The sequence below is a fragment of the Cryptosporidium sp. chipmunk genotype I genome (genome assembly GCF_004936735.1).
Source record: "Cryptosporidium sp. chipmunk genotype I strain 37763 chromosome Unknown contig_10, whole genome shotgun sequence".
NCBI classification, from domain to species: Eukaryota; Apicomplexa; class Conoidasida; order Eucoccidiorida; family Cryptosporidiidae; genus Cryptosporidium; species Cryptosporidium sp. chipmunk genotype I.
This window is the reverse complement of record NW_027125596.1, coordinates 299,392-325,659: the sequence shown is the minus strand read 5'-3', so window position 1 is coordinate 325,659 and position 26,268 is coordinate 299,392. Positions and strand designations below refer to the sequence as shown.

The 26,268-nt window shown below is 31.4% G+C and overlaps 12 protein-coding genes across 12 annotated transcripts; 7 read left to right on the top strand and 5 right to left on the bottom strand.

Moving 5' to 3' along the window:
• Positions 1-295: 295 nt before the first annotated feature.
• On the bottom strand, positions 296-880 carry ELE39_000119 (uncharacterized protein; the record flags this gene model as incomplete). Its single annotated transcript, XM_067343143.1, has 1 exon — positions 296-880. The coding sequence occupies one exon, from the start codon at positions 878-880 to the stop codon at positions 296-298; it is 585 nt and encodes a 194-aa protein (XP_067201077.1).
• A 264-nt stretch (positions 881-1,144) lies between these two features.
• On the bottom strand, positions 1,145-2,458 carry ELE39_000118 (RNA 3 -Terminal Phosphate Cyclase; the record flags this gene model as incomplete). Its single annotated transcript, XM_067343142.1, has 1 exon — positions 1,145-2,458. One exon carries the CDS (start codon positions 2,456-2,458, stop codon positions 1,145-1,147), a length of 1,314 nt encoding a protein of 437 aa, XP_067201076.1.
• Positions 2,459-2,956: 498 nt separating this feature from the next.
• Positions 2,957-4,365, top strand: ELE39_000117 (uncharacterized protein; the record flags this gene model as incomplete). Its single annotated transcript, XM_067343141.1, has 4 exons — positions 2,957-3,052; positions 3,110-3,186; positions 3,263-3,347; positions 3,394-4,365. 4 exons carry the CDS (start codon positions 2,957-2,959, stop codon positions 4,363-4,365), a joined length of 1,230 nt encoding a protein of 409 aa, XP_067201075.1.
• Positions 4,366-4,544: 179 nt separating this feature from the next.
• Positions 4,545-8,954, bottom strand: ELE39_000116 (niemann-Pick type C2 disease patched like cholesterol transporter of the family; the record flags this gene model as incomplete). Its single annotated transcript, XM_067343140.1, has 1 exon — positions 4,545-8,954. The coding sequence occupies one exon, from the start codon at positions 8,952-8,954 to the stop codon at positions 4,545-4,547; it is 4,410 nt and encodes a 1,469-aa protein (XP_067201074.1).
• Positions 8,955-9,446: 492 nt separating this feature from the next.
• On the bottom strand, positions 9,447-10,816 carry ELE39_000115 (uncharacterized protein; the record flags this gene model as incomplete). Its single annotated transcript, XM_067343139.1, has 4 exons — positions 9,447-9,671; positions 9,739-9,802; positions 9,847-10,003; positions 10,135-10,816. 4 exons carry the CDS (start codon positions 10,814-10,816, stop codon positions 9,447-9,449), a joined length of 1,128 nt encoding a protein of 375 aa, XP_067201073.1.
• A 1,209-nt stretch (positions 10,817-12,025) lies between these two features.
• Positions 12,026-13,348, top strand: ELE39_000114 (integral membrane; the record flags this gene model as incomplete). The annotated part of the gene is made up of 1 exon (XM_067343138.1): positions 12,026-13,348. The coding sequence occupies one exon, from the start codon at positions 12,026-12,028 to the stop codon at positions 13,346-13,348; it is 1,323 nt and encodes a 440-aa protein (XP_067201072.1).
• Positions 13,349-13,535: 187 nt separating this feature from the next.
• On the top strand, positions 13,536-15,188 carry ELE39_000113 (coiled coil; the record flags this gene model as incomplete). The annotated part of the gene is made up of 2 exons (XM_067343137.1): positions 13,536-13,695; positions 13,741-15,188. 2 exons carry the CDS (start codon positions 13,536-13,538, stop codon positions 15,186-15,188), a joined length of 1,608 nt encoding a protein of 535 aa, XP_067201071.1.
• Positions 15,189-16,188: 1,000 nt separating this feature from the next.
• On the top strand, positions 16,189-17,814 carry ELE39_000112 (uncharacterized protein; the record flags this gene model as incomplete). Its single annotated transcript, XM_067343136.1, has 1 exon — positions 16,189-17,814. One exon carries the CDS (start codon positions 16,189-16,191, stop codon positions 17,812-17,814), a length of 1,626 nt encoding a protein of 541 aa, XP_067201070.1.
• A 228-nt stretch (positions 17,815-18,042) lies between these two features.
• Positions 18,043-19,116, top strand: ELE39_000110 (uncharacterized protein; the record flags this gene model as incomplete). The annotated part of the gene is made up of 1 exon (XM_067343134.1): positions 18,043-19,116. One exon carries the CDS (start codon positions 18,043-18,045, stop codon positions 19,114-19,116), a length of 1,074 nt encoding a protein of 357 aa, XP_067201068.1.
• A 94-nt stretch (positions 19,117-19,210) lies between these two features.
• ELE39_000109 (uncharacterized protein) lies at positions 19,211-20,671 on the bottom strand (the record flags this gene model as incomplete). The annotated part of the gene is made up of 1 exon (XM_067343133.1): positions 19,211-20,671. One exon carries the CDS (start codon positions 20,669-20,671, stop codon positions 19,211-19,213), a length of 1,461 nt encoding a protein of 486 aa, XP_067201067.1.
• Positions 20,672-22,445: 1,774 nt separating this feature from the next.
• On the top strand, positions 22,446-23,873 carry ELE39_000108 (uncharacterized protein; the record flags this gene model as incomplete). The annotated part of the gene is made up of 1 exon (XM_067343132.1): positions 22,446-23,873. The coding sequence occupies one exon, from the start codon at positions 22,446-22,448 to the stop codon at positions 23,871-23,873; it is 1,428 nt and encodes a 475-aa protein (XP_067201066.1).
• Positions 23,874-24,531: 658 nt separating this feature from the next.
• On the top strand, positions 24,532-26,115 carry ELE39_000107 (uncharacterized protein; the record flags this gene model as incomplete). Its single annotated transcript, XM_067343131.1, has 1 exon — positions 24,532-26,115. One exon carries the CDS (start codon positions 24,532-24,534, stop codon positions 26,113-26,115), a length of 1,584 nt encoding a protein of 527 aa, XP_067201065.1.
• Between the last annotated feature and the right edge of the window lie 153 nt (positions 26,116-26,268).

The window sequence follows — 26,268 nt, the reverse complement described above, 5'->3', positions numbered from 1 at the left end:
GTTATGGATTTTCCAGAATTAAAGCTCACGAGCTTTTGCAGTAAGGAATACAATTTTATAGTATTATCCTCTTATATGGGCAATCCTATTCTCTTCCAAGACTCACTTTAAATTAAATTTCATTACAAAAACTTGTGAAAATGCAATACCTTAATGATAATTAATTTTAGCTTGACAATTAGTATAATAGGCGCACAAAATACGCACATTGCAACAAATTTGTTAAGTAATGCACAAATCCATTGAATAACTCGAAAAACTGTCTCAATACTCTAGTGTTACAAATTTGTGAAATCTAGCCAGATTCAAATGTAATTCCTTCTGTTGAATTGGTCATATTTTTATTATTCAGATAGTAAAATGTTTCATTATAAATATTATTCAATATTTGAGTACCGTTAATCTGGGAAGATGAATTTAGAAGATTTGCAATAAATGAAGAGAATTGGGTGCTTTTTTCAAAATCCTCCTTCACCAGGTTTATTTTTTTTTTCTTTGCTGCATTTTTTGTCTCAATATATGCAGTTTCTGCCTTAAGCTTCGCCACCTTTGCATCCGTCTTTGGAATCAAAACTTGGTCTATATAAGCCTTTTTGAATGAAGCACTATTGTTACTTTTTATTGCAGAAATTTCTTTATATAATTCAAAAAACTCATAAGTTCTATTCGAGGTAACAAAGTCTTCACTAGAATTGAAAATAGGTATGTAATGATGCAAATTTTCTTTATTTTGAGTAGTTGATTGATTATTTCTTTCAAATTTTTCATTTTTATGAGCATGGTCTCTCCTTAACAGCTCAAATTTTGAGTAGGAAATTTCTATTTTCATTAAAAATCCAACGAAAGCATAAAATGTTGAAATAAAACTTATCACCTTCATTTTAATATATTATATTTTATAAATTCAAAATATATCTTATATAAATCAATTTTTTTTTGTCATAAATAAACTGCCCAACTTTATTTTAAGAAATAATGGCTGCATGCATGCATATATTAAGAAAGAAAAAAGCTACTAATCAAAAATATAAAGAGATAAGATTCTAAACCTAGTAAAAATTTTTAATAAATTAAATCGAATTAATATTTGTAAATTCAAAATATATTTCAAGTTTACGCTGGTTTATTATTGTTAATTTAATTTTCAAGCTGCCTTTCTTGCAAAGTTAGAGAACCCTATTCCTGTACAGGAAAGTTTAACAAACATACCATTTTCAGTATCTTCCTTAATTGTAAACTCAACATTTGTAAAAGTTTTCAAGTCTCTCATAAATTGAATAGTCATAGGTGCTAGCTTAGATAGTTTGAGTTTTGAAATAGCGGTATCCTGTGAAAGTGACATAAACAAAAGGGGATATATCTGGTGGCTTGTGTCAACATTGCTTTGTGAGTCAATTTCTAAAAGTAGCCTAGTAGCGGTTAGCCATCCAATTTTTTCCCACTCTGTTAAACTTTCAAATTCTTTATTGCTTTGAAACTCTTGTATTGAGCTTGATATTTCATTAAAGCCATCGAAGCTTCCACCCTCATCTGATGAACCGCTGCTTAAATCTGAAATTTGATATTCATTATTATTTTCTGAATTTGGCGTTTCCTCTTCTTCAGTAAATTCCACAGGGATATTAAGCGTTTTTTGGACATCAGCCAAGCTCGGAATACAAGAGAAATCTGACCCCTTAATCACACCTTTAATACTCTCTGCCACCAAAGTCATTCCGAAGCCTGTAATTTCTTCATTATTTTGAAGAGGGCCCTTATTTGGCTTGTCGAGATAAATCCACACATCAGGAATAAACTTGTTCATAATACCTCTTGCCTTAGAAATCATTTTAATCGCTATTTGAGGGGATGCTGAGCCTGTGTACCATGCAATTCCTCTAATTCGTTTTATTCTACCAATTGTCCCATCCATTGATATGGGTTCAATTTTCTTGACAATAGGTATATTCAATAGTACTTGACCTGGAAAATTTTTTGATACACTTCTCTTGATAATACTGAGAGATATCTCACCAACCTGAGGAATCATTTTTTTTATTAAAGGAATTGTCACCATTCTAATTAAATCAGATGAGTGGTCTGCACCACTATTATCTGTGGTTCCAGTTAGTTTAATGCATAAAGGATCTCTCCCAAACTGAGCAAACATTAATAAAAATTCTATATAGTAAGATAGTGACCTGCTAGGATGACATTCGTGAATTAATGGTTTATCTGATGTACCTCCACCAATAATTATTCCTGGTGTATAGTTTAAAGTAGTACCTGTATCATTAATCTTGATTTTGGAACCGTCCGTAACGGAATCCAAAAGGTGTAGTAGAGATGTTTCAGAATCATTTAAGCCTGGATTCAAGGTATCATCTGCTCTGATTTCTTTAATTATGATTGGTATACCTGTTATTGTTGAGAGTGCCAGTCTTTGTCTCAAGAAATTTCCTCCTTTAAACACTAACATATCAAAAAATATATACAGAAATTGTCTTACTTTATAAGAATTCAGTAAGGAATGTACACACCTCAAATTCAACTCTATTTACTTGCTCAAATTTTATTGTAAGTATTTAAGATGAGTTATTTAGATTGCTTAGTATTCAATGCAAATTTTGACATTTGCTAAAAATGTCATTTATTACGTAGTTAATTAGCGCCACTATCAAATTATAGAAAAAAAAATTAATAAGTATAGTGCATGATGAAAGCACATAAATAAATCTATTTTGAGCATTTAAAGTGCTTTCTTGTATTTCTTGCATAGTTATTTGACCACTTAAAACTTAATTTAATGTTAAAATTGTTATGATTGGCGCCATCTAGTAGTAGCGTGCTTTTAACTTGAATAATATGAACCAAGTGAGCTTAAAGCAAATATTTTATTAAGAGCACCCCCATTAATGTATTTAATTTCATTAAGGGGCCAATAAAAGTACAATTATTACAAAAAGTAATTGTAGTTATGACTTCAGGAACAAATGAGGTTTTAACCTTAAAAGTGATGTCACTTTCACATTCTCCAATTGATTCGCAGACATCTACATTGAATTTGCTTCCAGTAAGTTTCTACAAGTTGTTTGAGTTAGTCTGTTATTTCGACTTCTAATAATAATAGCATGATTTGGAGAATAGAGGAGAAGAAACTCTATGTGTTGATAATATGTTTCCGCTTTTATTGCCAACAACTCAATGGTAAGTATGAAAGAACGTTTAATTTGTCAATTTGATGAATAGTTTTACGAACAATTAATTTCGCTTCACTTCTAAGCCGTTTATACTGTGGTGAGTCTTTTAATGCGTTTATTAATATCACAAATTCGAGTATTATAAAGGCAAATGGGGTAGTGCTAAAAGTAGGTTACATTGAAAATGCAAAATATAGTACTTTTATTTTTTTAGGTAGAACTTATAGGTACAAAGAAACGCCATATACTATACAATAACGAAGATAATTATTCAGATATAGATATTGGAGATTCAATGGATATTGTAGTTAAAGAAAGGGTAGACGAGGTTGGGTTGTATAGCTTAACTTGCCAATTGTTTTTCACATCAAATGAGGCTAGATTAACACAAAAGAAGTCATACAAGTTTGCAGTACTTTCTCCTTTTAATATTTCTCATCGTTTATACAATTTGGATGATGATGCAATCGATAGGAAGACCATTTTTGTTGAAGTTTCACTAGAGAATATTTCTCACCAAAGCATTACACTGAGCAGCATGAAGCTTGAACCAATAAATATAAAGGAGCTGCCTAAACTGAAAATTGAACTCGAGGATGTTAATTTTCAAAATCAGTGCAAAGAACCTTTATTTATCCAATCCAGGTGTAAATATAATAAAATATTTAAATTTACGTCTTCTGGTAGAGAAGAACTAGACTACGGTAATTTTGACGTCACAAATAGTAGGGAGCTTCTAGAGTTTAAGCTCAGAGTTGGATGGGTTTCAGTGTCGTATGGGGACGCATGGTTAGACTCCTATAAAATTGATCTACCGTTTCTAAGCGTTAGAAACAAATTGAATAGAGAAAAAAACTCGATTGTTCTTAAGGCTGAATTGCCATCAGTTAATAATAGACAGGAAGAATTTAAAGTTTTTTTATATGTTACAAATAACCTAAGCACTGCTCAAAAAGGCTTAAGTGTCAGATTGGATTTTGACCAGCTTTTACCTATAATTATATTAGGAAATAACCGTTTATCTTTAGAAGAGTTAAAAGCGGGGGAAACAATTGAATTAGAGCTAGATTGTCAAGCACTTGTATCCGGAGTTTATAACCTAAATGGAATTTACGTTTTTGACGAATTGAATGACAAAAAGGTAGGTATATTAAAATTATTGTTAGTTTTTAATAACTTTTTATAGGTTTGCCAACTGGAAGGTATTAACGAGATTCTAATTGTATGAAACTCCCAGATTAAAAATAGTACTATATTTTCCTTAATAATAATGAGATTCTTCACTAAAAATCGTAGAAAAATAAATTACTTCAATCATTAATACAAAATATCTAGTCTTAATTATTTCGTGATTTTTTTTTTCAATTAATTAACAATCATATTGTTCGACTTGATCTCAAGTATTGTATCATCTATTTCTTGCTGCCTCTTTCTGTTGTAATAATCTCTAATGAAGTTTCCAAAATCAAGAGCAATAGAAAGGATTGCTGGCGTTATCATAATTCCTGCAGTTGCAGAGACGCAAAGAACAATTGTAGTTATCCAAAGAAACACCTTGAAAGATTCTGAAGTAGAAAATGCTAGAAGTATCACACCAAGGAAGGTCGATATTACAGCATATATAACATTAGGCCCCATATCCAAAAGTGAATCTCGAATCCTTTCGACTCCAGAGTCCCTTTTTGTGAGTAAGAACAAATGAGTAATATGCACAATGTATTCAATTGAAAATGATACTGCTGTTGCAAGAACCATAAAAGCTACAATGTCAAAAATAAGCCCGGTGATGTACATAATCAATATTACTGTAATATTAATCCCTCCCACAACGAGCCCAATAAAAATGCCAGTTAAAGGATTTTGAATAATACAAAGCATAATTGATACACCAAGTGTTATATAAAGAAGAAGCTTCCAGACAATGTATAGTATATTAAGATCTCTTTCTGCCTCCAAAAACCAATCACTGTAAATATACGTACCGGGAAAATCTTTCTCAAAAACCGTTTCAATTAAGTTTGAGAGCCGTTTCATAGTTTCGAAGTTATACTGAGAATTCAAAGGACTGTGCTTAATCATAGTCATTATTCTAAATGATTGAATGCCCTCTGATGGGTTTCCATTTTTGAAAACGAGCATGGTTTCATCGTGCATTTCAGGAATAATATTTCTGATAAAAGGCGCACTTTCAGATAAAGTAGAAGCTGTAAGCTTTGAACTGAGTTTTGATACAACACAAATAGTGTCTTCCTGAGATTCATCTCCTTTGAAAACCTTTCTATTCCTCCATTCATTCAAAAACTCGTAAAACTCTTCTTTGGGAGCATCATTAAGAGGTGGACGCGGATTATCTAACTCTGGAGAACATTCTCTAATGAAGGATGGAATATGATCCGGATCTTCAGGAAGATTTGTCCCGAAGTGGAAGATTTCAAAATCGTGAATCCAACTCACAATTGGGGTCATTATTGCTGGATCTTTTAGCAGAACGTTATCAACCAGATTAATGAATTCCTCACGGACATGCTTGTTATTCCATGAAACTTTATCACTCCCGGGAAACACCAGATACACCTGACGTGGTTCAGAACCCCACGAGTTCGCTAATGTTTCTACAAAATAATGTAGAGGAGAGTTCGGAGGGAGGTATCTAACTGCACTAAACTCTGTATTGACATTTTTGCCATACAATATTCCCAGAATAACTACCACAATGAAGAAGACACACGCGAACAACCTAAATGTAAAGTTGCACATTAATCTCATAATTACGTCAGCCTTAGAAGACTCCACCATTAATCTTCCAATCCAAATATCATGCATATCAATATTATTAATTGCATTTTGAATCGCAGTATTTCCATCATTCTTATAAGACAAGAGAGGCTTATCCATTTTATTTGAAATACCTAAAGAAGATGTTTCATTAAACGACATATTATTTATCTCATTAAGCTCATTATTACTTTGTTTTTGATGAGTTGGTTGTATTCGTTGATTGGAAGACTTATCTCCCCACCATGTTTTGTATCTTTGATAGTTTTTTACAACTTCACCCCTCACTCTGTATACATGCCTAGTAAATATAGAAAAAATTGTTCCTTTTCTAGAGTCATTTGATGCTGACAGAGAGACATTGGATGGAGAGGCAACACGCGTATATAGATTTATGCTGGAATTTTCTAACGTATCCCGGCCATTGTCGTTTCCAAACCTTTTGGGTTCTTCAGGAATAAATAAATATTTAGACCTTTTGTTGCTAGGCTTGAATTTCAATAATGGAAAAACATCATATTTTCTACGATATATTCTTTTTTCATCTAGTACAAAGGAAGGAAGGAAAATCAACCAATGGAAAATGAATAAATAAAGTATTCCAAAACCAGCGTGAATACAGTAATAGCGTACAATTGGGAAGTCAACTACAGTCCCCAAAAATAGTGCTGCGCAAGATGTGAGGCAAGTAAGGGTAATTGAACTAAATACAACGGAGCCTGAAACGGAAAGTCTGATTTTGAGAAGCGTATCATTGTCCCACATCTTTCTGTCAATATCTTCAAGACCTAGGCACAATTCATTGTTTGAATCATTAATTTGGCAAGTATCGATAATGTGATGAATTTCATCAGAGCCATCTTTCGCTTCATTCATATGCTTGAAACCATTCTGCTTGTAATCAGGGTATAACTCTTGATCTGAAGATAGCTTATTTGACCGAATTTCGTTTTCTTTTGAAGCCATACAATCTGTAGTAATATTAGCTTGTTCAGTCTGCTCAGATTGATTTCTCTCGTTTGAATATGAATTTGATACAGAATTTGATGACTTAAAAGATGAAATCTCATTACTTGAATGATCTTGGCCATAAATTAATCCAACGCTTGTACTACCATAACTGTGATTATTTCTGTGCATCATTTCGTTACAAAAATCATTTTTTTCTGCTTCTAAATATACAAACCCCTTCCATGGTTTGTAAATGTATTGCGTTATTTCAAGGAAGACTTCATTACCAGAAATTCGGACATACCTAGGGTTTAGTAGTGGTAAATAATGAAATGAAACTCTAATATAGATCCGAGTCTTCATATAAGTTCTTACAGAAATTATCATATAGCTTACAACAACTCCCAATAACATGTGAATAAATAATGGCGTGAGAGGAGATATTGGGACTCCAAATATCATTCCTGTTGCAAAACTTCCTACAGTTGCATAGACTGTGATCATTACAACGGTTGAAGATAGTAATACCCTTGATCTCTTTGGGAATTTTCCGGATATACAGATGGCCATGAAAATAATCATCAAGGCAAATGTTGCGAGTAATAGTGGAGTTTCTTTATTTGCCAATTCCGTAGTTTCAGACGAAACAAACTCCAAAGAATAATGAACAACCCCCCAATTGTTTGGATAAATGCTTACATCCTTTGTGGTATCTGAGCTTATTGAATCGATGGAAAGTTCTTGAAGCCGCCCATTATTTAGAGGCCCTGCAAAGCTATCAGAACTGTCGTTTTCTTGAAGTTTTCTGTTTTGAAATTGGATCGGGCCATTTTCAGGATTTTCTTCAGTATTAATGATACTAACAAGCTTATTACGTCTCTGCACACTTTTGATATGGTCTGTAACCTTATTTTCCCATGCGATTCTTACCTCTTCGGGAATAGTTGTGTTTAATCTATATATAGAAAGCATTTCTTGTGTGTTATGAATCTCGAATGGCCACTCAGGAAGATTCTCATCATATTTGTATTGATAGGGAAAGTATGATTGTTTAATGAAGTTTCCTGCTGCAAATTTTGCGATGCTGATTCCACTACAACACTCTCCTGTAAATGCTTCATCAAAGTCCTTTTCTGAAAAAATTCCAGATGATTCATTTATCATAAAAAGCCCAAATAAAGACAAGGCAACACAAGGTATTCCTGTAACCACAGATCCTGTAGGTTGATGATAACAAATATCTTCCCATCCCCATTCTTTTCCTTCTTTATCTACTACTTTTATTGCTTGAATTGACATTTCATTTCTCCAAATTTGTTTTAAAGTTATATAGTCTAAAAGAGATGAGCCTGGTGGCCCCTTATTACTATATAGAATTGGGACAGTTACACTTTCTGGGCCGAACAACTTCCTTAGCTCTTCTTTATGAGAGCTGTGGATAGACTTTGTGGGAAGAAATAAATCAGGTGATCCATTTACTTCAAGATGGAATGGGTATAACTTCATTAAACCTAGTGCAACAATTAGACCAAGCACTAGCCCCATAACATTCCCTATAATAAGCAGAGATCTAGGGTATACAGCCGCAACTAGAGAAATATGCTTGCCAATTTTCTTTGTATACTTATCAAATAGGTGGGTGCCATGAAGGCCTTTTAAGATAGAAAATAAAATTGAACCGCTATTCCTGTAATTATTTGTAGGGGCTTGACTTAAGTTATTTAAGGTTTCAGATCGAGATGTTCTCGCACGAATATAATCAGTAAACCTTCCAAAAACATGGTTTGAAGCATTTTCTTGCTTTGAACCGTAGCTTTCTTTATCTTCAGGCTGATAATCAATTTTCTCTCTTTCATCTAAAGCTTTGTTTTGATCTAGCTCAAAAGAACAAACCAAATCATCACTAATAAATACGCTACTTTTACATTTCAATTCTCTTGAGGTAGAGTTTGGATTATTGCAAGCTTCTTCCAGTGGTATTTCGAGATCTGTTTTCAAATCCTCAGCATTGAGAGAACATTCGTCCAAGTGATGAGTCTCCCCTACCATCTCTATACTCCATCTAGAATTTTAATAGTGCAAACAGAAAAAATACGTTATCTTGCACGAAAAATTATTAATATTCACAGCTTAGAAGTGTTCTGTACCTTGGTATTTTTATGAGTTTTAGTTAAATTATAATTTTCACCTAGGCAAGCTAAATTGCCTCTTAATGCATACCCATTTACTCCCATCAAGCAGTCTATAGTTGCCTCTTTACGCTTGCCTATATAGATGCTTAATAATATTCTATAGCTTGAACTACGTTTTGTTCGATTACAGCGCCATCCCCCTTAATACTGGAAGCATAGATCAGCTGACTGGCGCCAAAACTTGGATAACTGCGCAAACTAGAAATTCGAGTCTAAAAGTACCGGAAAAATTTACTATGAACATGCTATACATATATTGATTATGAAAGCTAAGTATTCTCATAAGGCCTAGTGCCAAATTTATTATAAGTTTATTTATTTTAAACAATTTTTTTTTCTTACATAGAAATTAAATTTTACATGTTGACACCAAAAATGGGACTTCTGCAGCTAGCCACGGTGCCAAGCCAGAAGCTAAAATGTGAACAATACCAAATTTTGGACAATTTCTTGACCAAAGTGGAGTGAAGTGAGTGTTGAGACAAATTTTTCCACCCTTGTACATCTTCAAAGTCTTTCCATCCAACTCTGGAATTTCTATTTCAAATGGAGTGATTGGATATTTATCAGGTATCTAAAATTTGTTAAAATTCTCAATAATAACTTGAAACCCAGATGTATTGCAACTCATTTTGACTTACACTAAAGTGAAATCTAAATTCGTATCTCTTTAAGTTGTGAGTGTACCAACAAAATCCCTCCCATCTAAAACTAGTAAGCTAAACTATATGAAAGTGTGTAAATCTTACCTTGTTCCATTTTGAAGTGGCTTTATATTAAACCACTCTTCGCCTGAATTTTTTAATAACGTTACATATCCTATTAGTGCTTTCAACTCTTCTTTTAGTCTCTCGGGCCATAAATTATCTAATGGACCTGCATTGATAGTAATTTGAGGCAATTTCTCTAAAATTGAATAACAATTCATTTTATGAGTGAGATGAATTTTATTATTTATAACGCGCGGAATAATCTCAAATAATTGACAATATAAATGCCTAAAATCAGTCCAGTAGCAGAAATAAGGATGCAAACACCAGAAATTGAGCTTAAAATGATTTCCGTATAATACCCTTTAAATAAAGTAAATTTCATGTATGCTATTATAGACATCATTATATAAATACAATCTTCAAAAAGGTTGTAACCAAATATAATAAAGGTACATAGATTAAACTTTAGATCATTACTATTTATTTCTGATTTTACAATAATTAAATTCTTTTGTACTTGGAAAAACAGATTATAAGTGTAAACCAAGTTTACTATTTCCATTGCAAAAATGGATGTAAAGCATATTGTTGAAAAGATGTTCATAATATTAAACTGATTCAGTATAGATGCAGTAGAAATAGATGGAATTTTTGTAGAAAGGGCCACAATTGATACCCCGATATAGTTTACCTGATTTATTAAATGAAGAGGAAGTAGGATTTTGATACTTGATTTGTCAAAATTCACAATGTGATGTAGAAAAGAAAAGATGAACATTGCGCAAGCGAGCCTATTAATCACCATAAAAGAGTACATCTTTATTATCGACTCAAATAATGACCCAAATATAGTAACTAACATTGAAAACACCGAAAGCACTATTATCGCATAGTTGAGACTAAAAAATCTCGAGCGATATGACTCAAAATTATCATTTTTTGTAGATCCAGAACCACTGCAAATATTTATATGCTCTTGAAAACTATCTGTGGTAATGATTTCCATTATTAATTCTATTCGAATATATTAATTCAAAATTGGTGATCTATGGATAATAACAATAGCCACGCATTCATGTCTATTGAGATGAAGATTACTATTATACTATTATATTTATCAAAGCATCAAGTTTAAGCCTATCCAAAAAAATAAAATTTCAATTGATTATTAATATTTGAACCGGCTCGTTCTTAAACCATATTAAATCTAAAAAAAAAAATAAATCTACAAACCGCCAATTGAGTTTTTTTGTGGCGCGATTAATGTGGGAAAAATAAATGTATGTAGATTTTTTTTTTGTTTTGCAACAACCTAAAACAAATTTTTTAAAAAACTAGATAGGCTATTGTTATAAAAATAGCTTGTTTGCTACCACTGGTGTTATTATGGTTGATTATTCACTTTTTTGGTCTTGAAGCAACACTAATATTGCTTATGTCTAAAAACATCTAAAAAATAGTAAGAAAAAAAAGTTATTTCCGACTATCATATTTTAGTATGGAGATGGCTGGAAGCGGTTTAATAATAATAAATTTTTTATATTTCCTATTGATTTCACCGTATTTCTTGCAATTTGTAATAAGTGAATCAAGCTACTTAAATGATGCTGATGTAATAAAAAAGAAGATCCCAAGTTTTGCCGAAATGATCTCGAAGAATAATATTGAAATGAGTGAAACTGACATAGAGAAAGTTAGCGAGAAAGAAGATTGGATAGGGCCTTTTCAAAATAATCCTAAACAAATTGACCGCATTAGATTACCAACTAAGTAAGTAAAAAAGTTTTTTTTTAATATTAAAGTTTATCTACTTTATAACAGGTATAGAACGATTAATAGAAATTTGGAAGACTTTGATCTTCCAAAGGTTGAAAAAGAAGATAAGATAGAACTTAAACTTGAGGAAATTAAAGAAAAAATCAAAGAAATAAAAGATATTGTATTTGATTACAACAATACTGAAACCAGTCAGGAGTCAACCCCATTATTAGGATTCCCAACTAAATTTGACTATATCACTCTAGATATAGAGAAAGACATTTCTCAAAGATCAAATTTTGATCCAAAAGTTCAAAATTGGACGAAAAGTCTTGATTTGTCTGATGAGGGAGAGTATAAAGAAAAGAGTCCTTTATCTCAAAATAAAGCTATTACAGATGGCCGCAAACGGTAAGTTTCCACTCAAAAACCAATTTTCTTAATATTGACCTTTCATATGGTTAGAATTTTAATAGACAAACCAATAAGTCAGCCAAACTGGAAGGGATCTGCCAGACATTTAATTAAGGGTGGTTTAGTAAAAGAAGAATTGCTCAATACATTGGATGAAGAAGGAAGAACTATTGCTGCTGAATTTGAAAACACTGTTAAGGAATCAGAGCTAGAAGTACCTGAAGTTCACGTCTCCGATGAGAATATGCATTCCGCAAGCGTAGATCCAGAAGATCTGTCAATACAAGAAAACCAATTAAATTCTAAACTCATACTGGCAAATGAAATTCCATCCGGAGCAGTATTGGGAGAAAAGAATTTTTCATATGAAGGAGAACGACATTCAAATAATAAAAGAAAAGGTAACGCATTATTATCTAGCCCTGGACAAATAGAATACCTTAATGTTGAAGATTTGGATAGAGATGAACCTAGAAAATTTTTTGAAGAGAATAAGGTGAATAAAACTAGAAATACGAAAAAGAAAGACAATAAAAATATTAATAGAAAAGTAAAGGTTAAAAAGATAGTAGAAAAACAAGATTTCTCACCCCCAGAGTTGAATCTCATACCTTTACAACTTGAAACACCATTAAGTCGTAATCCTGAAGAAAGGCTCAATGAAGTTCAAAATTTGCTCAGTATTCCCATAGGTTATAAAGAAAAAAATAAAACCTTACCCAAAAAATATGGCAAAGAGTACAATAAGTATGGATATGATGATCTTCAATTCGAAATTTCCGAGAACACTCCATTGAATCCTACTCTTCCTACTATTGAGAGCAACGCACAAAGCAGCAATTTTTCGAAGAAGGCTACAAAAAAAAATTCTAGTTTAAGTGTTAAGTTAAAAAAAAAACCACTGAAAAAAGGAGAGTCTGAAGGTTATAGCGAGCTACTAAATATTACTGACGAAAACTCTGTTAACCATGACGATATTCAAATTATAGGCGATACTCAATTTTTGCAAACTATTCAGCATAAAATGCCAAAAAGAAGTATTAAAAAGCTACCTTATATGTCTAACCTAAAAAATTTGGGTACTGGCTCACCACATAAAAAGACGGAAAGTTCTCCAAAATCTAAATTACTGAGTACCAAGAAAATGTTACTCAATGACGCATCTAGTAAAATCCCTATATTAAACAGAAATAAAGACTCAGATGAATGTTATTCTGAGATATTTGAGAGTTGTAGCATAAAATACCTTGAGCCAAATGCTGATTTTAAAATCGGGGGTTTAATGCGTATTCCTCAAAATGATGAGAGTAGTGGAGAAAAAATAAAAATCCCAAAATCAAATTTACCAAAAAGAAAGAACAAATAGGATTTTGTTTAGATGTTAATTATAATTTTTTGTTATGAGATTGCATTCTAGCTTTAAAACTTTTCCAACAATTGTGCAAAATAACAAGTAGACTTCAAATGCACTAGTTATTTTCCTTTAGGATTAGGCCAGAATGGCCCGCCTTAACCAAAATTATTAGATCAAGCTTGTGAATGGAAATTTTGAAATGAGCATAATAGCGAGATATAGCAGCAAATATAGGTTTCGAATGTCTCAAATTGGGTTTTTTTCAATATGCTTTATATTGCTTTTGCTGCTTTTTCGAGAAAGTGAGTGCAATAAAGCTCCTGTAAAAAGTTTTTATCAAGTAGTTGAAGCAGCAAGAGGTAAGAAATCAAAGTGGTTTGCGAATTAAGTTGACTTAATTTTAGAATCTAATACAAAGAAGAAAAAATTTACGAAATTTGATAATAAAGTTATTGGAGACATTAAAAGAGAGGTAGAACCATCTGTAGAAAATAAAGGTACCTTTTACAATAATCCAGAAATTATTAAGGAGTATAATGTTAAAAACAACACATTTGTCAAGCTGTGGCTATCTGATATTGAGTTAAGATACAATGGGTTATTTACTTTTGGTGGGGATGTTTCGAGTGTGAAAGATCAAAAAAGCCCCGAAGATCGAGGACAGGAAGAATTTGAAATAAACAAAATCATTGAAGAAAACAGATTATTAGACAAATTGAACTTACTAAGGCAGCATGATACAGAAATTACCGGCTCGGGAGATTTATCTCCGTTTGATGAGGTTACAAGAAAAAAGATACTTGCATCTGGCATTAAGATTGTTTGTCAGAAATCTGACATTCAACAAAACTCTGAATCCTCGAAAAAAGTAACAAGTAGTGTTAGCATACCAGATGACCTAGATGTCGAAGACGAAACTATAATTTTAATTACTCCAAACCAACAGATTGCAGCATTGGAGATTCTAGCTGGGAGGAAGCTGATTCATACAATACAATTAAATATTGAATCTGATGAAACTGTAGCTGAATCTAAAAATTTGATAGAATCTAGTGTAGGCTTAGAATATGAAGAAAAGAATTTTCTCGAATGCGTTGAAATTAAAAAGAATTTGATACAAAAAATAGGTAAATTAAAATTGGAAAATGCGAATTTAAGTTTACGTGCACAGAAACTTAGGAATAAAGACAGAAAAACGAAAGAATACAGGAATATTCTGGAAAATATAGAAAGGAACAAAGAGAGTTTGCATAATCAAAACATTGAGTTGCTTAAAATTGAAAGAAGAATTCAACAGCTCTCTGTAGAAGACAGAATGGAGGACAGTAATCAATTGAAAGTTAAACATCAAGTACCTCAAGAGAGTGAAGCTACCTTGCAGAAAAAAGAACGAAGAAAAGTGATTATTGCTGCTATATTAAAAGAGGCTAAAAGAAGAAAATTAATCAATGAAAAAAATAAAGAATCTGGGCAACTTATTCAAGGAAATGAGCACGTTGAAGAAAACAATATAGAGAAAAAAGGCGTTGAAACTGAAGAAGGTATAGAACCCAAGAAAGAACTTCAAGATTCCGAAACTAAAGAGATCCGACAAATCGCAAAAATGTTGATATGGCTACAAGAGAATGACCCTAAAACTTCAGCAAGCGTTGAGACTAGAATGGAGAGAGGAGCCTCTGCCATCAAAAGCCTTAGCAAATTGTATATTTTAGATAAAGAACACTTCACAAAAGTTGCCGAAAAAATCAAAAATAACTTTGAAAAAAAGGTCTATGAAAATAATAGGCAAAAAAATAGTAACTTAGATCCAAAGGGGAAACTAATCAAAACATCCAGAAAGAATGAGCAATAATCCAGTTTTCACTAGACTTGCAAATAATGTTTAACCTGCAATTTTGTGAGACAATCCGAGCAAAAGTGGCGCCATGTACTTGTCTAACCAGGTTAATACCGAAGACAGGAGTAGATCCATTTGAAGAAAACTATTAAGTATTTGAAAAATATCTAGGCTCTGGTTGTTCAATGATGCTTGCATGTATTGATTGAATCTCCTTTCTGTTGTTTTGGGTTTGAACCTACCCGGAATCCAGAGGAGTTTGTGATATTTCCATATTCAATCGCTGAGACAACCTTAAGCCAAGTTAAAGTGGTTTTTGTTGAAGTTTAAAGTATGGATATTTTTATATTTGAGACGCTGCGAGGTTTTGGAGTTAAATGTTTTGAGGTATTTGTTTTGTGAACATTTTGAGAAAAGAATTGAAGTTATATTTTTAATTATCGGGTTTTATAATTAATTGGAGCTAACAATATCTGGAGTTTAGCCCTTTTTCCATAGTTTATCACTTAAGCAATAAAATACGATGATGATTTCGCTCCCTCTACCTATTTATTCTTGAGGAAAGTTGCGATTCCGGAATCAATATTCATATCTGAGTATTTTATTTTTATACCTTTAGCACTTTAATTTTATGTTTAAGTTTTAGACTTTATTCAAATGCACGGCCCGCCAACTAAATGTTACGCACAAGCTGGCGGTAAAGACATGATTTTTTGCAGGCATTGCAAGTAACGTCATCAAAAATTTTTATAGTAAATTGTAAATTAGCACCATCTTAATTAGGAACCCAACGTTTGAAACTGCATTTATAGCTCGAGGCTGTTTTCTCAATTAATCGTTACTTGGAGAGAGGTCTATTGTTAGCTTTTATTTCGACTAACGAGCAACAACAAAAGAATGCAATTTGAGGAATATTGAAATCTACGGACAGCGCAACAAGAAATACTCTCCAGTTTTCCATAAAGACTTTCTATCTGAAGTTACCCATTTATTTATTTATGTGAATCTTGCTAAAATGAGGCTAACGCTTATCATATTATTTATTAATACGTTTATTCCAATTCTTTCAAAAAAATCTAGCAAAAGTAGTTACAATCCCGATAATATACTGGTAGGAGTTGACAATCAAAAAAACAGTCATATATACAATTCACAATATAGAATAAGAGTCAGAAAAATGGATCCATTTTTTAGAACTGTTGTAATTAAGGGGATTGAACCCAATTTCCCTAATGATATAAATGCGGATGGAACAAGTCCTCTTTCCGAAAATATGTATTCAAAGCTTCCAATTAGGCTTCATGTTCCAATTGTTCCAATTGATAACTCTGTTAAAATCAGAAGAATGCCAGTAATTTCTCAAAGTTCACACAGACTTCCTTTGGAGGCAAATGAAAGACTTTTCTCGTATGCGATAGGTATTTGTAAAATACCTTCTTTGTGGTATGTAGAACTTATATACTGTATGCACAGAGGAGTTACGAAATTTACAACAGGAATTCTTACAAGCTACACTCTTCAAGATATCATTGGTGCATCGCTAGCATCTATGGATCTTCCAAGTGAAAGCTTTAGTTTATCTAAATGTAAAACTTCGATCTCCCTTTTTAGTGACACAGCAATCAATCAAAGAAGTTCAGAAGTTTGCAATATAATGCTAGCCTGCCTCACTTCTAAGGAGTTTTTGAAAAATAATAAAAATCAAGTTAGGAAATTAGAAAAAGATATTACAAATATTTACAAAGACAAGCCACCGTTCTTTAGAGGCCAACAACCCAGATCATATGCCCAGAAAATTATTGTTGGAATATTGATGGCAAGAAGAGAAAAAGGTTATGACTCTGCAGCTGGTATAAGCAAGAAAAAAAAGAGGGCAAATTTTCCTGATAAATTATTTTATGTAATACGATACTTTAACTTTATAATGATTCTAACTGAATACTTAGTTAGAAAAGGTCTTAAAGATATTGATGCATTTGAGATTTCTCCGAAGGCGTACTTAAAAATTGGAGATCAAAGTTTGCTTCAGCCTACTCCTATAAAAATGATTGCAAAATGCGCACGTCAAATTATCAATGCACATTTCGTAAACAATTCAGTAGATTTTTTGTCTTATATGAATAAGGTTGGTTTCTGTCCATTCTCAAACGTAATAATTCAGCATGCATGCACGGAATTAGTTTCTATGGGATTCATTAATAGTGAAATTGAGATTCCAAAAAATATTTCAATCAGCGAGCTTGAATACCTAGCATATCCTCACCTTGCCCACTCAAGAGAAATTGAAAAGGAACAGCCAATTAAAAAAATCAAAGATACAGCATTTAATCAAGTGAATGGTACTAACTTGAACTTAAAGAGTAAAGCAACTTTCAAACAACAAAGTAAACCACAAAAACCTTTAGAAAGTCAATCTATCTCAAATAAAATGAACTTTCAAATAACTGATAAAGGAAAAATACTGACTAACAGTAGCCATTCAACTGTCGTCAAATTAGGAATTCCTATATTTGTTACCAACAAAACATCGGAAAAAAATAATGAAACAATGGTGGAAAACATTATTCATTCAAATTCTACGTCGAGCACAGGAATTGAAAAACAACTCGAAGATATTCTTTCAACCATAGAGATTGACTGAGGTAATTAGCTCACCTTATAAACGTTCACTAATTAAACATAATTATAGAACTGCGCAAAATCCAATCATAAAATTTTCTTATTATGATTCCAAAGCAATAATCAAACTACTATGCTAGCTATTATGCATTTATTTGAATTACTTGACATGCAAATTTTTTCCGAGATAAAATACTGGAAAAAACTAGTGTTTAGATAATTTGATAAACTAGCTTTCATCACTGTTAGAATGAAATTAAATTTAATATTAGCTTCTATACTAAATTTTTTGATTTCTTTTAACTTTGTGAATTCAAGCTCTGTTGTTAATACTCAACTTAAGCACGTAGAGTCTATAAGAGATAGCATATTTGAAGATATATTGACTCAGATGAACTTAACAAACGAAAAGATTTTAAAAGATGAACAATTAAATTTATATTATATTTATTTTAATGAAACTTCGCCATACGAACACAAAAAATGTGATTACCAGATAAATACACTTAAATTTGTAAATAAAACGCATACATGTTACATTCTTGGAGATAAAAATAACAAATTGTTCGATGAGCTTTCAATTATAATAAATCAAGACGGAAATTTAACCGAAAAAATATATCTAGATGACCTGTACAGTATTAAAAATATATCAAGAATCACACATAATTTAGATTTAGAAAATAGTGATTCAAGCATGAACATTGACCTACAAAACCATCCAAATTTCCGGTCATTGGCGAGCTTTCATGAACTTAACCACAACGAAATAAATTATAGAAGAAATAAATTAAATAGAAAATATCTTGATGATGATATTGATAATAGTAAACTTTCAAAAAAAGAGAAGAAAAAAAGAAAGAAGAGGAAAAAGATGCTTAAAAAGAGAGAGAAAGAACTAAGGGAAAAAAGGAAAAAATATAGATCCCCTCTAGATAAATTAAGGTCAACTGTTAAATGGATGGCGTGCATAGAGATATCATTGGCCGTTTGTAGCTGTTGTTTTGCTTTAGTACAGGCAGTTGTACTTCCATTTATTTCCCCTATTCCATTTGGATCGAGAATTCAACCTATTAATGGACAACCAATTAGAGGATTCGAAGACTACGGTTTTTATGGTGGATTTCAACAAAATAATGGTATTTATAGTGGGCTACCTCTAAATAATAAGAATATAAACAGAAATTTTGGGTGTAACAGTAATTGCAACTGTAATGGTGAATTAAAAAGTAGTTTAGGAAATACTCTGGGCATGAGTGGAAATATGCTTGGAAATAATTTGTTTGGGAGAATACGGCAGTTGCAGAGAAATGGGAATTCATAGCCCTATTTTACATAATAATGTGAAATCTAAAAAATATTAAACTAAGACTGAAATTGAAAATTGAATTGCTTTAGGTAATATTATATTTTAATTACTATTCATAATGTTCATCATCGTTTTCACTCTCAAACTCTTCTTCAGTCTCTTCAGATCCCTCGTTGTCCTCTTCATCTTCCTCAATTGCAGAATTTATGTTATCTTTGATATTCGTACCAACACCTTCTTTTAAAGAGTGAGCATTTTCGTGATGAATTAATTTATTTCCAATGTTTCTAGGTTTTTGGGAAATCTTTTCGATGTAAGATTTGTGAGAATCTGAAGCAATATTATCTTTCCTTAATTGAGTTAAAAATTCACTAGGGGAGAAAGGTGCTTTCTGGTGAATTTCTTTGCTTTTTGAATTTAATATGTTTTCATACTCAGAATATAGCTCCTCATTACTTTTTTTTCTCCTTAATAATTCATTAATTTCATCTAATAAAGTATCCTCATTCTGACTTATTTTACTTGCTTGAGCTTCCTCAGCTAATTTTTGTAAGTTTAGTTGATCACTTTTATCACTAGAATTCGAAAAGATTTTTTCATTTAATGAATTTGGATACAATTCATGATATCTTGTCCACCTTCTTTTTTCTGGAGCCATTCTTAAATTATTACTTCTAATATATTTAATTTCCCCTTCTGACTTTTCTAATATAATAGGAAGTTGAAGGTTCAACAAATCGACATTTTCAGTGCCTTCTTCAATCATATTAGAGAAGTCAAACTCTTCACTGCTTACAAATCCTGCCCTACCTGCTTGAAAGCAGGCAGATCTGGAAACCTCATCCTTGGTGTCTATATTTGGGAGAATCGGCGATGTAATTGGTTGAAATGCATCTAACCACCATTTTAATTTTCTTGCACAATAATTTATATAAGCAGATTGTTCAGTATAATTTTCATTTTTCACATATACAAATGATAGAGAATTTTTTGCAGACGGAAATTTATTTATATACCATCCTGGAATAATTTGGGTTGAATGCCTAATATATAATGTAAGTATATATGCTCTGATTATTGCAAAAAGTCTGTTGGGATTCTTATACTTTCTCCATCTTTTTGATTTATGAGTAAATTTAATTATTTTCCAAAGAATAGATTCGATGGATTTGTCCACTCTAAGCTGATATTCAAGCCCATGAAGTATAAATGACTTTTCTATTAATTGGTCCCAACTTAATGTACTTAGGGAAGGAGACAATTGAGGAAGATGGTCTTGATGCATACATAGAGAGATATTGTGGCATTTAGAGTCTATATCTGAGTTAATATGAGGGTCAGGAATCATTGCTATTGCATTACAGCAATAATCTACATCAAAAGAAAAGTTGTCTTCTATTTTATTTATTGAATACATAGCTGCCCCTATTATGTCTTGCATTACTTCTCCAGAAGGAACACCTTCTAAAAATGGGTAAATTGCATCAAATGTACAAAAAGCGACCTGAATAAAAAACTTTGAAGGAAGAAGGCATTCCTCCAAAGCAAATAACATAAATCTAAATAACATAAACGATTCTGAGTTTGTTTATTACTATTTTTGCTTACCTCTCTACTACAACTGGTGGAAAAATGGAAATTGACCTACTTTCCTCAGGTGGTTTTAATCTTAATTTGGATTGTTCATTGGAATAATGTATAGGTATTTTCATTCCATCCCAGCCTGGAACTTCTCCATTTTTAATAATATATACCTGATTTCTATTAAGTATATCTATAAAATATAAGAAGTTGACTGAAGTTTACTGATAGACAACCTACCTTCATCATACTCATTATTGAAGCTATTAACGCTTTTTAAAATTGGAATATTTTTGTTAGAAATTGCCTTTAGTGCAGGAAATATAATTGAACCATCTTTTGAAATAATATAATGTCCTCTATTTTTTTTCTTAAATATTTTATTTAGTGCAGTAAATTTCTTTTGTTTTCCGGATGGCTTAGATACTGAGCTTGAGTTGGATCCAATAATAATTAATAAAAATATAACCAAAGTTTTAAAGATGATATTTAGAATAATATTGTTCATCCTGGTAGTATGGAATCAGTTTGAAATTAGCAAAGATAACATTAGAGAACATAAATAATCTCAAGACAACCTAATTTCATTTCTGGTATTAATATTAAGTAATTTAATCTAAATAAATAAATCGATACCTTAAGTTGGCGCCCTATGCATGCATATTAATGCTAAAAATATACTTCAGTGATATTTTTAATAAATTTTAGAGAGTCCTGCTTCAGCAAATCTTAAGCCTCCCATTGCTGTGAAAAGTTTGTATATGAAGTACTAAGAAAGGAGCGAACACTTTAATTTGAGACTTTCATAATATCGTATCTTTTTTTGAATACATAAATTGATTTTTAGACAAATTTTTTGTAGAATGATTTGAAAACTATAAGCTCACTTCTACTTACTTGAAGTAATTTTCTCAGAATAAATCTGTGTTTATTCAACACTTTTATTCACTGGAAATATTTCACACCACAGTTTCTGTAATGTACCAGAATTACCGAAAAAAGTTAATTATACTTCTTTTTACATATAAATGATGAAATTAACCCTAGGTATAAACAGTGTATATATACAACTAATATTTATATAGAAAACACTACTAAGTACTTGAAGTTTAACACTAATTAGTGATCTTGAGACAACAGTATAAGAATACAAAAAATAAACTACTGCAAGTTTCTGTGTGCAAATTAATTTCATGTATTTAAAACATTAAATCTTGCACTAAGAAATAACCAGTAGTATTATATCATAATGATGAATTATTATTATTATATCCATTTTTAAATTAAATTTTTTACGTTTGATAATCATTCTGAAAAAACTGACCAAATGAGTTTCAAAACAAAAGGAATGAACATTGAGTAAAATATCGTTATAACAATATTGTGTAAAACTCCATAATATTGATTGTATCAAATATTGGGCATAGATTCAAAACTAGAAACAAATTTTACGGTAGCCTGAATAATCAAAAAATGAATATTTTACTATTAAAAAGTAATTAAAAAAAATCACCGCTAATATTATAGTAGAAATATCATCCATGTAATTTCAATATACAGAAATAAGTAAAATATTTTTATAAAAAAGTTTTCAAAAAACACGTTAGTAATACGCGCGTAGGTAATTCAAAAATCCAGGTCAAGTGTTTTGCAATGTGTCAAAAAATCATTCATCGAATATGTGTTGCCAACGACTAATTTTCCTATTCTTTATATTTATACGAAATGTAGCATCATTTGAGAATGGGATATTACGATTAATAATGCAATCCTCTCAGCATTCTTCACAAGGATTATTGGAGAGCTTTGTTTCTTCAAGTACAAATAATTACTTCCCATTTGAAAAACCTCAACAATCAATGTGTAGTGACATAATTTATTATTCACCAACTCGATATTTAAATTCAGAGTGCGATTCTCGTGGGTTCAATATTCATATTCCACGAGAGAACAAGAATACATTGATATTTAGTTATAACTCCCAGGATAGTCTTATTAAATCACGAATTAATTTAACTCAAGCACATTTTCCAAGATTTAAGCACTTTAACAAGAATTTACCAAAATTACCATATGAGCCATACCAACGAGTGATGACTTTTGCTATTGAAGTCTGTATGATTCCATCTATTTGGTATTTGGAATTAATACATTGTATGTTTATGGGACTGGCACCATTTTTTTCGGGTATGTTAATGAGCTATAGTCTTCAAGATGTTGTTGGCTCAGCTGTTAAAACCATGGGTTACCTAGATGAAAGTTTTTCAATTGAAAATTGTTATAGGTCTGTTTCATCCTTTACAGACCTACAAATTAGAACAAAATATCAGGAGATTTGCAATAGTATGAGTCAATGCTTGCTATCTAATCAATTTTCCTCTGAACAATATCTCCGTTTAAAAGAGGAATTTCAACAAAGGATTGATAGTGCTTATTCCGAGATTGAAAGCCAAGAAAAGACGGAGCAATATAAAAATTATGCAAGACACTCGCTATTATTGTCCTTATCATCTAAGACGATAAATTTAGGCTTGGAAGACGCTGCCGTAGAAAGAAATTTTTTAGTAATTAGAGCCATGGTATTAAGTATGGGCTACTTAGTTAATAAGTTTATTCCAACTACTGAAAACACTATTTTTGAAAGGATGTCCAAAATTACAAGATTTTTGCATAGCATGCTTTTTTCTCAATTCAAGTATTATATGAAGATCTGTTTAGATAGTTTTCCTAAAATACTTGGTTCAAAAAGTAAAACTTTTCAAGAAATCAGCGAGCTGTTCTGCAAGGAATTTTTATCTTTTGGGTTCATTGATGAAAAAGTTGAAATGATAGGAGATGATCTAGATGCATTTAACACTGCAATTTCACCTTCTAGAGTTTTAGATCCAGCTTATGCTTCTGTAATCCCTTCTTTTATTGATGGAATAGACATTTCTGATAATTTATCATGGCTAAACTTCAGCTCAGTAGGAAACATTGAACATGTTGGGCCCGAGGGTGGTAAAAAGAAAAAACCAAAGACAACCAAATATTTTAAAACAGCGAATAAGCATAGTATCAGTAAAACAGGAGTTGCTGAAACAGCGTACAAAAGGAAGAGTGGTTTGGCAAGGGTTACCAAATTATTTACTCAGCGTAAGAAGAGGATTTCCGGATTAATTTCGTCACATTTGGACTCTGCCGGTCCGTGACTTTAGTACGTGACATGTATATTACTATAAATGCCGCTGTATTCCCATTTTTTTACAGCTTCCGCTCATTTCAGCTTTATACAAAACAGCTTAACCTATATATTGTTTAGTAAATAATGGTTTCAATTAAGTTGGAGTTATAAAATAACTATTTGCAGTTTTCATTCAGAGCTCAGTAAAAGTATTTCAGTGTGTTATTGAATTTAATTGAGGAACTTAAAAGTTAAATGATTCTAGCTCAATATTTAAAGTTTCTTTTATTAGAATTATATTACTCAGTATTTTTAGTTTGACGAGTTATAAATTCTAAGTTTTGAAACTTTGATTTTAACAAGAGGTGAATAGTATGATTCAGGTATGATAATCACTTTCTCTATTAACCGATCTTTTTTCTATACTAATATTCGTGATTTTTTATTTATATAGTTTTAACTGTACTTATATTCTGATTAGAAATAGTCAAAATCTTGACGCGCAAGTTAAAGTGCCCTAAATTTTTTAAAGGCTACAAATTTTCTAAAATAAAATTCAACGGTGTAATCTATTTAAAGTAAGCAGTTACATGAAAAGGTTACTTCAAAACTCTATTCCGCTTGTTATATATTTTTTTAATAAATTTTTAAAAATTCTTCTCATTACTCTGATGATCTAATTGAAAATGAATAATTTGAAATTATCTAGATTAACTGTAAATATTATTATATTAATATTGATTATATCAAAAGTGACGTCTATTATTGTTGATGACACGGATATAGTTTCTAAAGAATCAGAAGTAACATATTATCGTCAAAATGGACTAAATAGATTCTTAACCCTTGTTAATAGTTTGACAGCAAATGAACTTACAGTACTTATTGAGAAAAAAAAATATATCTTTTCTTCATATTTAGAACCGGAAAGTCAGCTTGATTCTCTTAACGGTGATTTTTTTCTTCAAAAAGAAAAAATTTTAAAGGAAAGTTATAAGAACTATGAGAAGGTTTGCCATATTCCAATTGAAACTAAAAGCTTGGCATTTTTTAGTAAACATTCACACAAAGAACCTATGACAGACAGCGAAGTACAAAGTTATTTCTTCCCTAGAATAAAGCATTATAAGAAAATTTTACCTGAATTAACTCCTGAGCCCTATCAAAGAATTATGGGATTTGCTATCGAAGTCTGTATGCTACCTTCAATTTGGCACTTAGAATTGGTTCATTGTATGTTTACTGCAATTTCCCCTTATTTTGATGGTATGCTTATGAGCTATAGTCTTCAAGATTTGGTTGGCTCTGCAATAATTTCGATGGACTATAAAAATGAACAATTTTCCCTTGAAAACTGTATCAAGTATTTACCTCTTTTTTCAGATAATAAAATTTCGACTCTCTATATAAGAATTTGTAGAGAAACAGAGTCTTGCCTCAAATCTAGATCATTCTATACGAACAACTTCGCCAACTTTAAAAACGAATTCAATCACAGAATTCAAGAGGTATATCGTGCTATTCCTCCACTTGATGATGCCCTTAACCCTAAGGTTTTTGCTAGGTATTTAATTTTATATTCTCTTTCAATTTTTTTAAAAAAGATACCGCTGAATAAAAATTTCCCTGAAAGAAACTTCCTTCCTATTAGAGTTATGGCAGCATCAGTTGGGTATTATGCACTTGTTAAAAAAATGAAAATGAGCTTTTTATCGGAAAGCCACTTAGTAGGTTTCTTTACAAAACTCATTTCAAATCTTTTATTTGAAAAGACAGATGAAGTTATAGAAAGATGCTCAAGGGAAATAATGAAATTTTCTGATATAAACAATGATCATTTATTTGAATTATTTAAAGCATTTTGTAAAGAGATTTTTTCGGTTGGTTTTATCAATGAGTCACTTCAAAACCTTGGGGAAATTAATTCAATATTAATAAATTCAACCCATTCGAACAGAATTTTGTTAAACTCATATTCATTCACTGTTCCTGAAATGTCCCGAGAACTTCCACTATCAGAATACAATAATTCGTGGATAAATTTCAAAAATTTTACCGAAAATTACTTAGAATATAATAGAAAATCTGGTAAAGATGGCCGTTTGTATAACCCTAATTCCGAGTTACCAAGGAACCTTAATCAAATTCCAATTTCAAAAGACAAGTCAAATGCCGTTGAGCAGGGTAAACATTTCTCAAAAAGAAAGAAAACAAGGTTGTGTTTTGGGAGTTCGAAAAAAAAAGTTAGTAAGCGAATTGCAAAAAAATAGTAATTTATTTGTCTAATTGTAACTCATATAAGACAGTTAAATGAAATAAAGGGCTAGTGGTCAAATACGCCAAGGTCGTACTAATTTTTCAAATATCTTTTTACTTTTGCGCCCAGCAAAAATTAACAATTTAAACAACACTTAAGCTTGAAT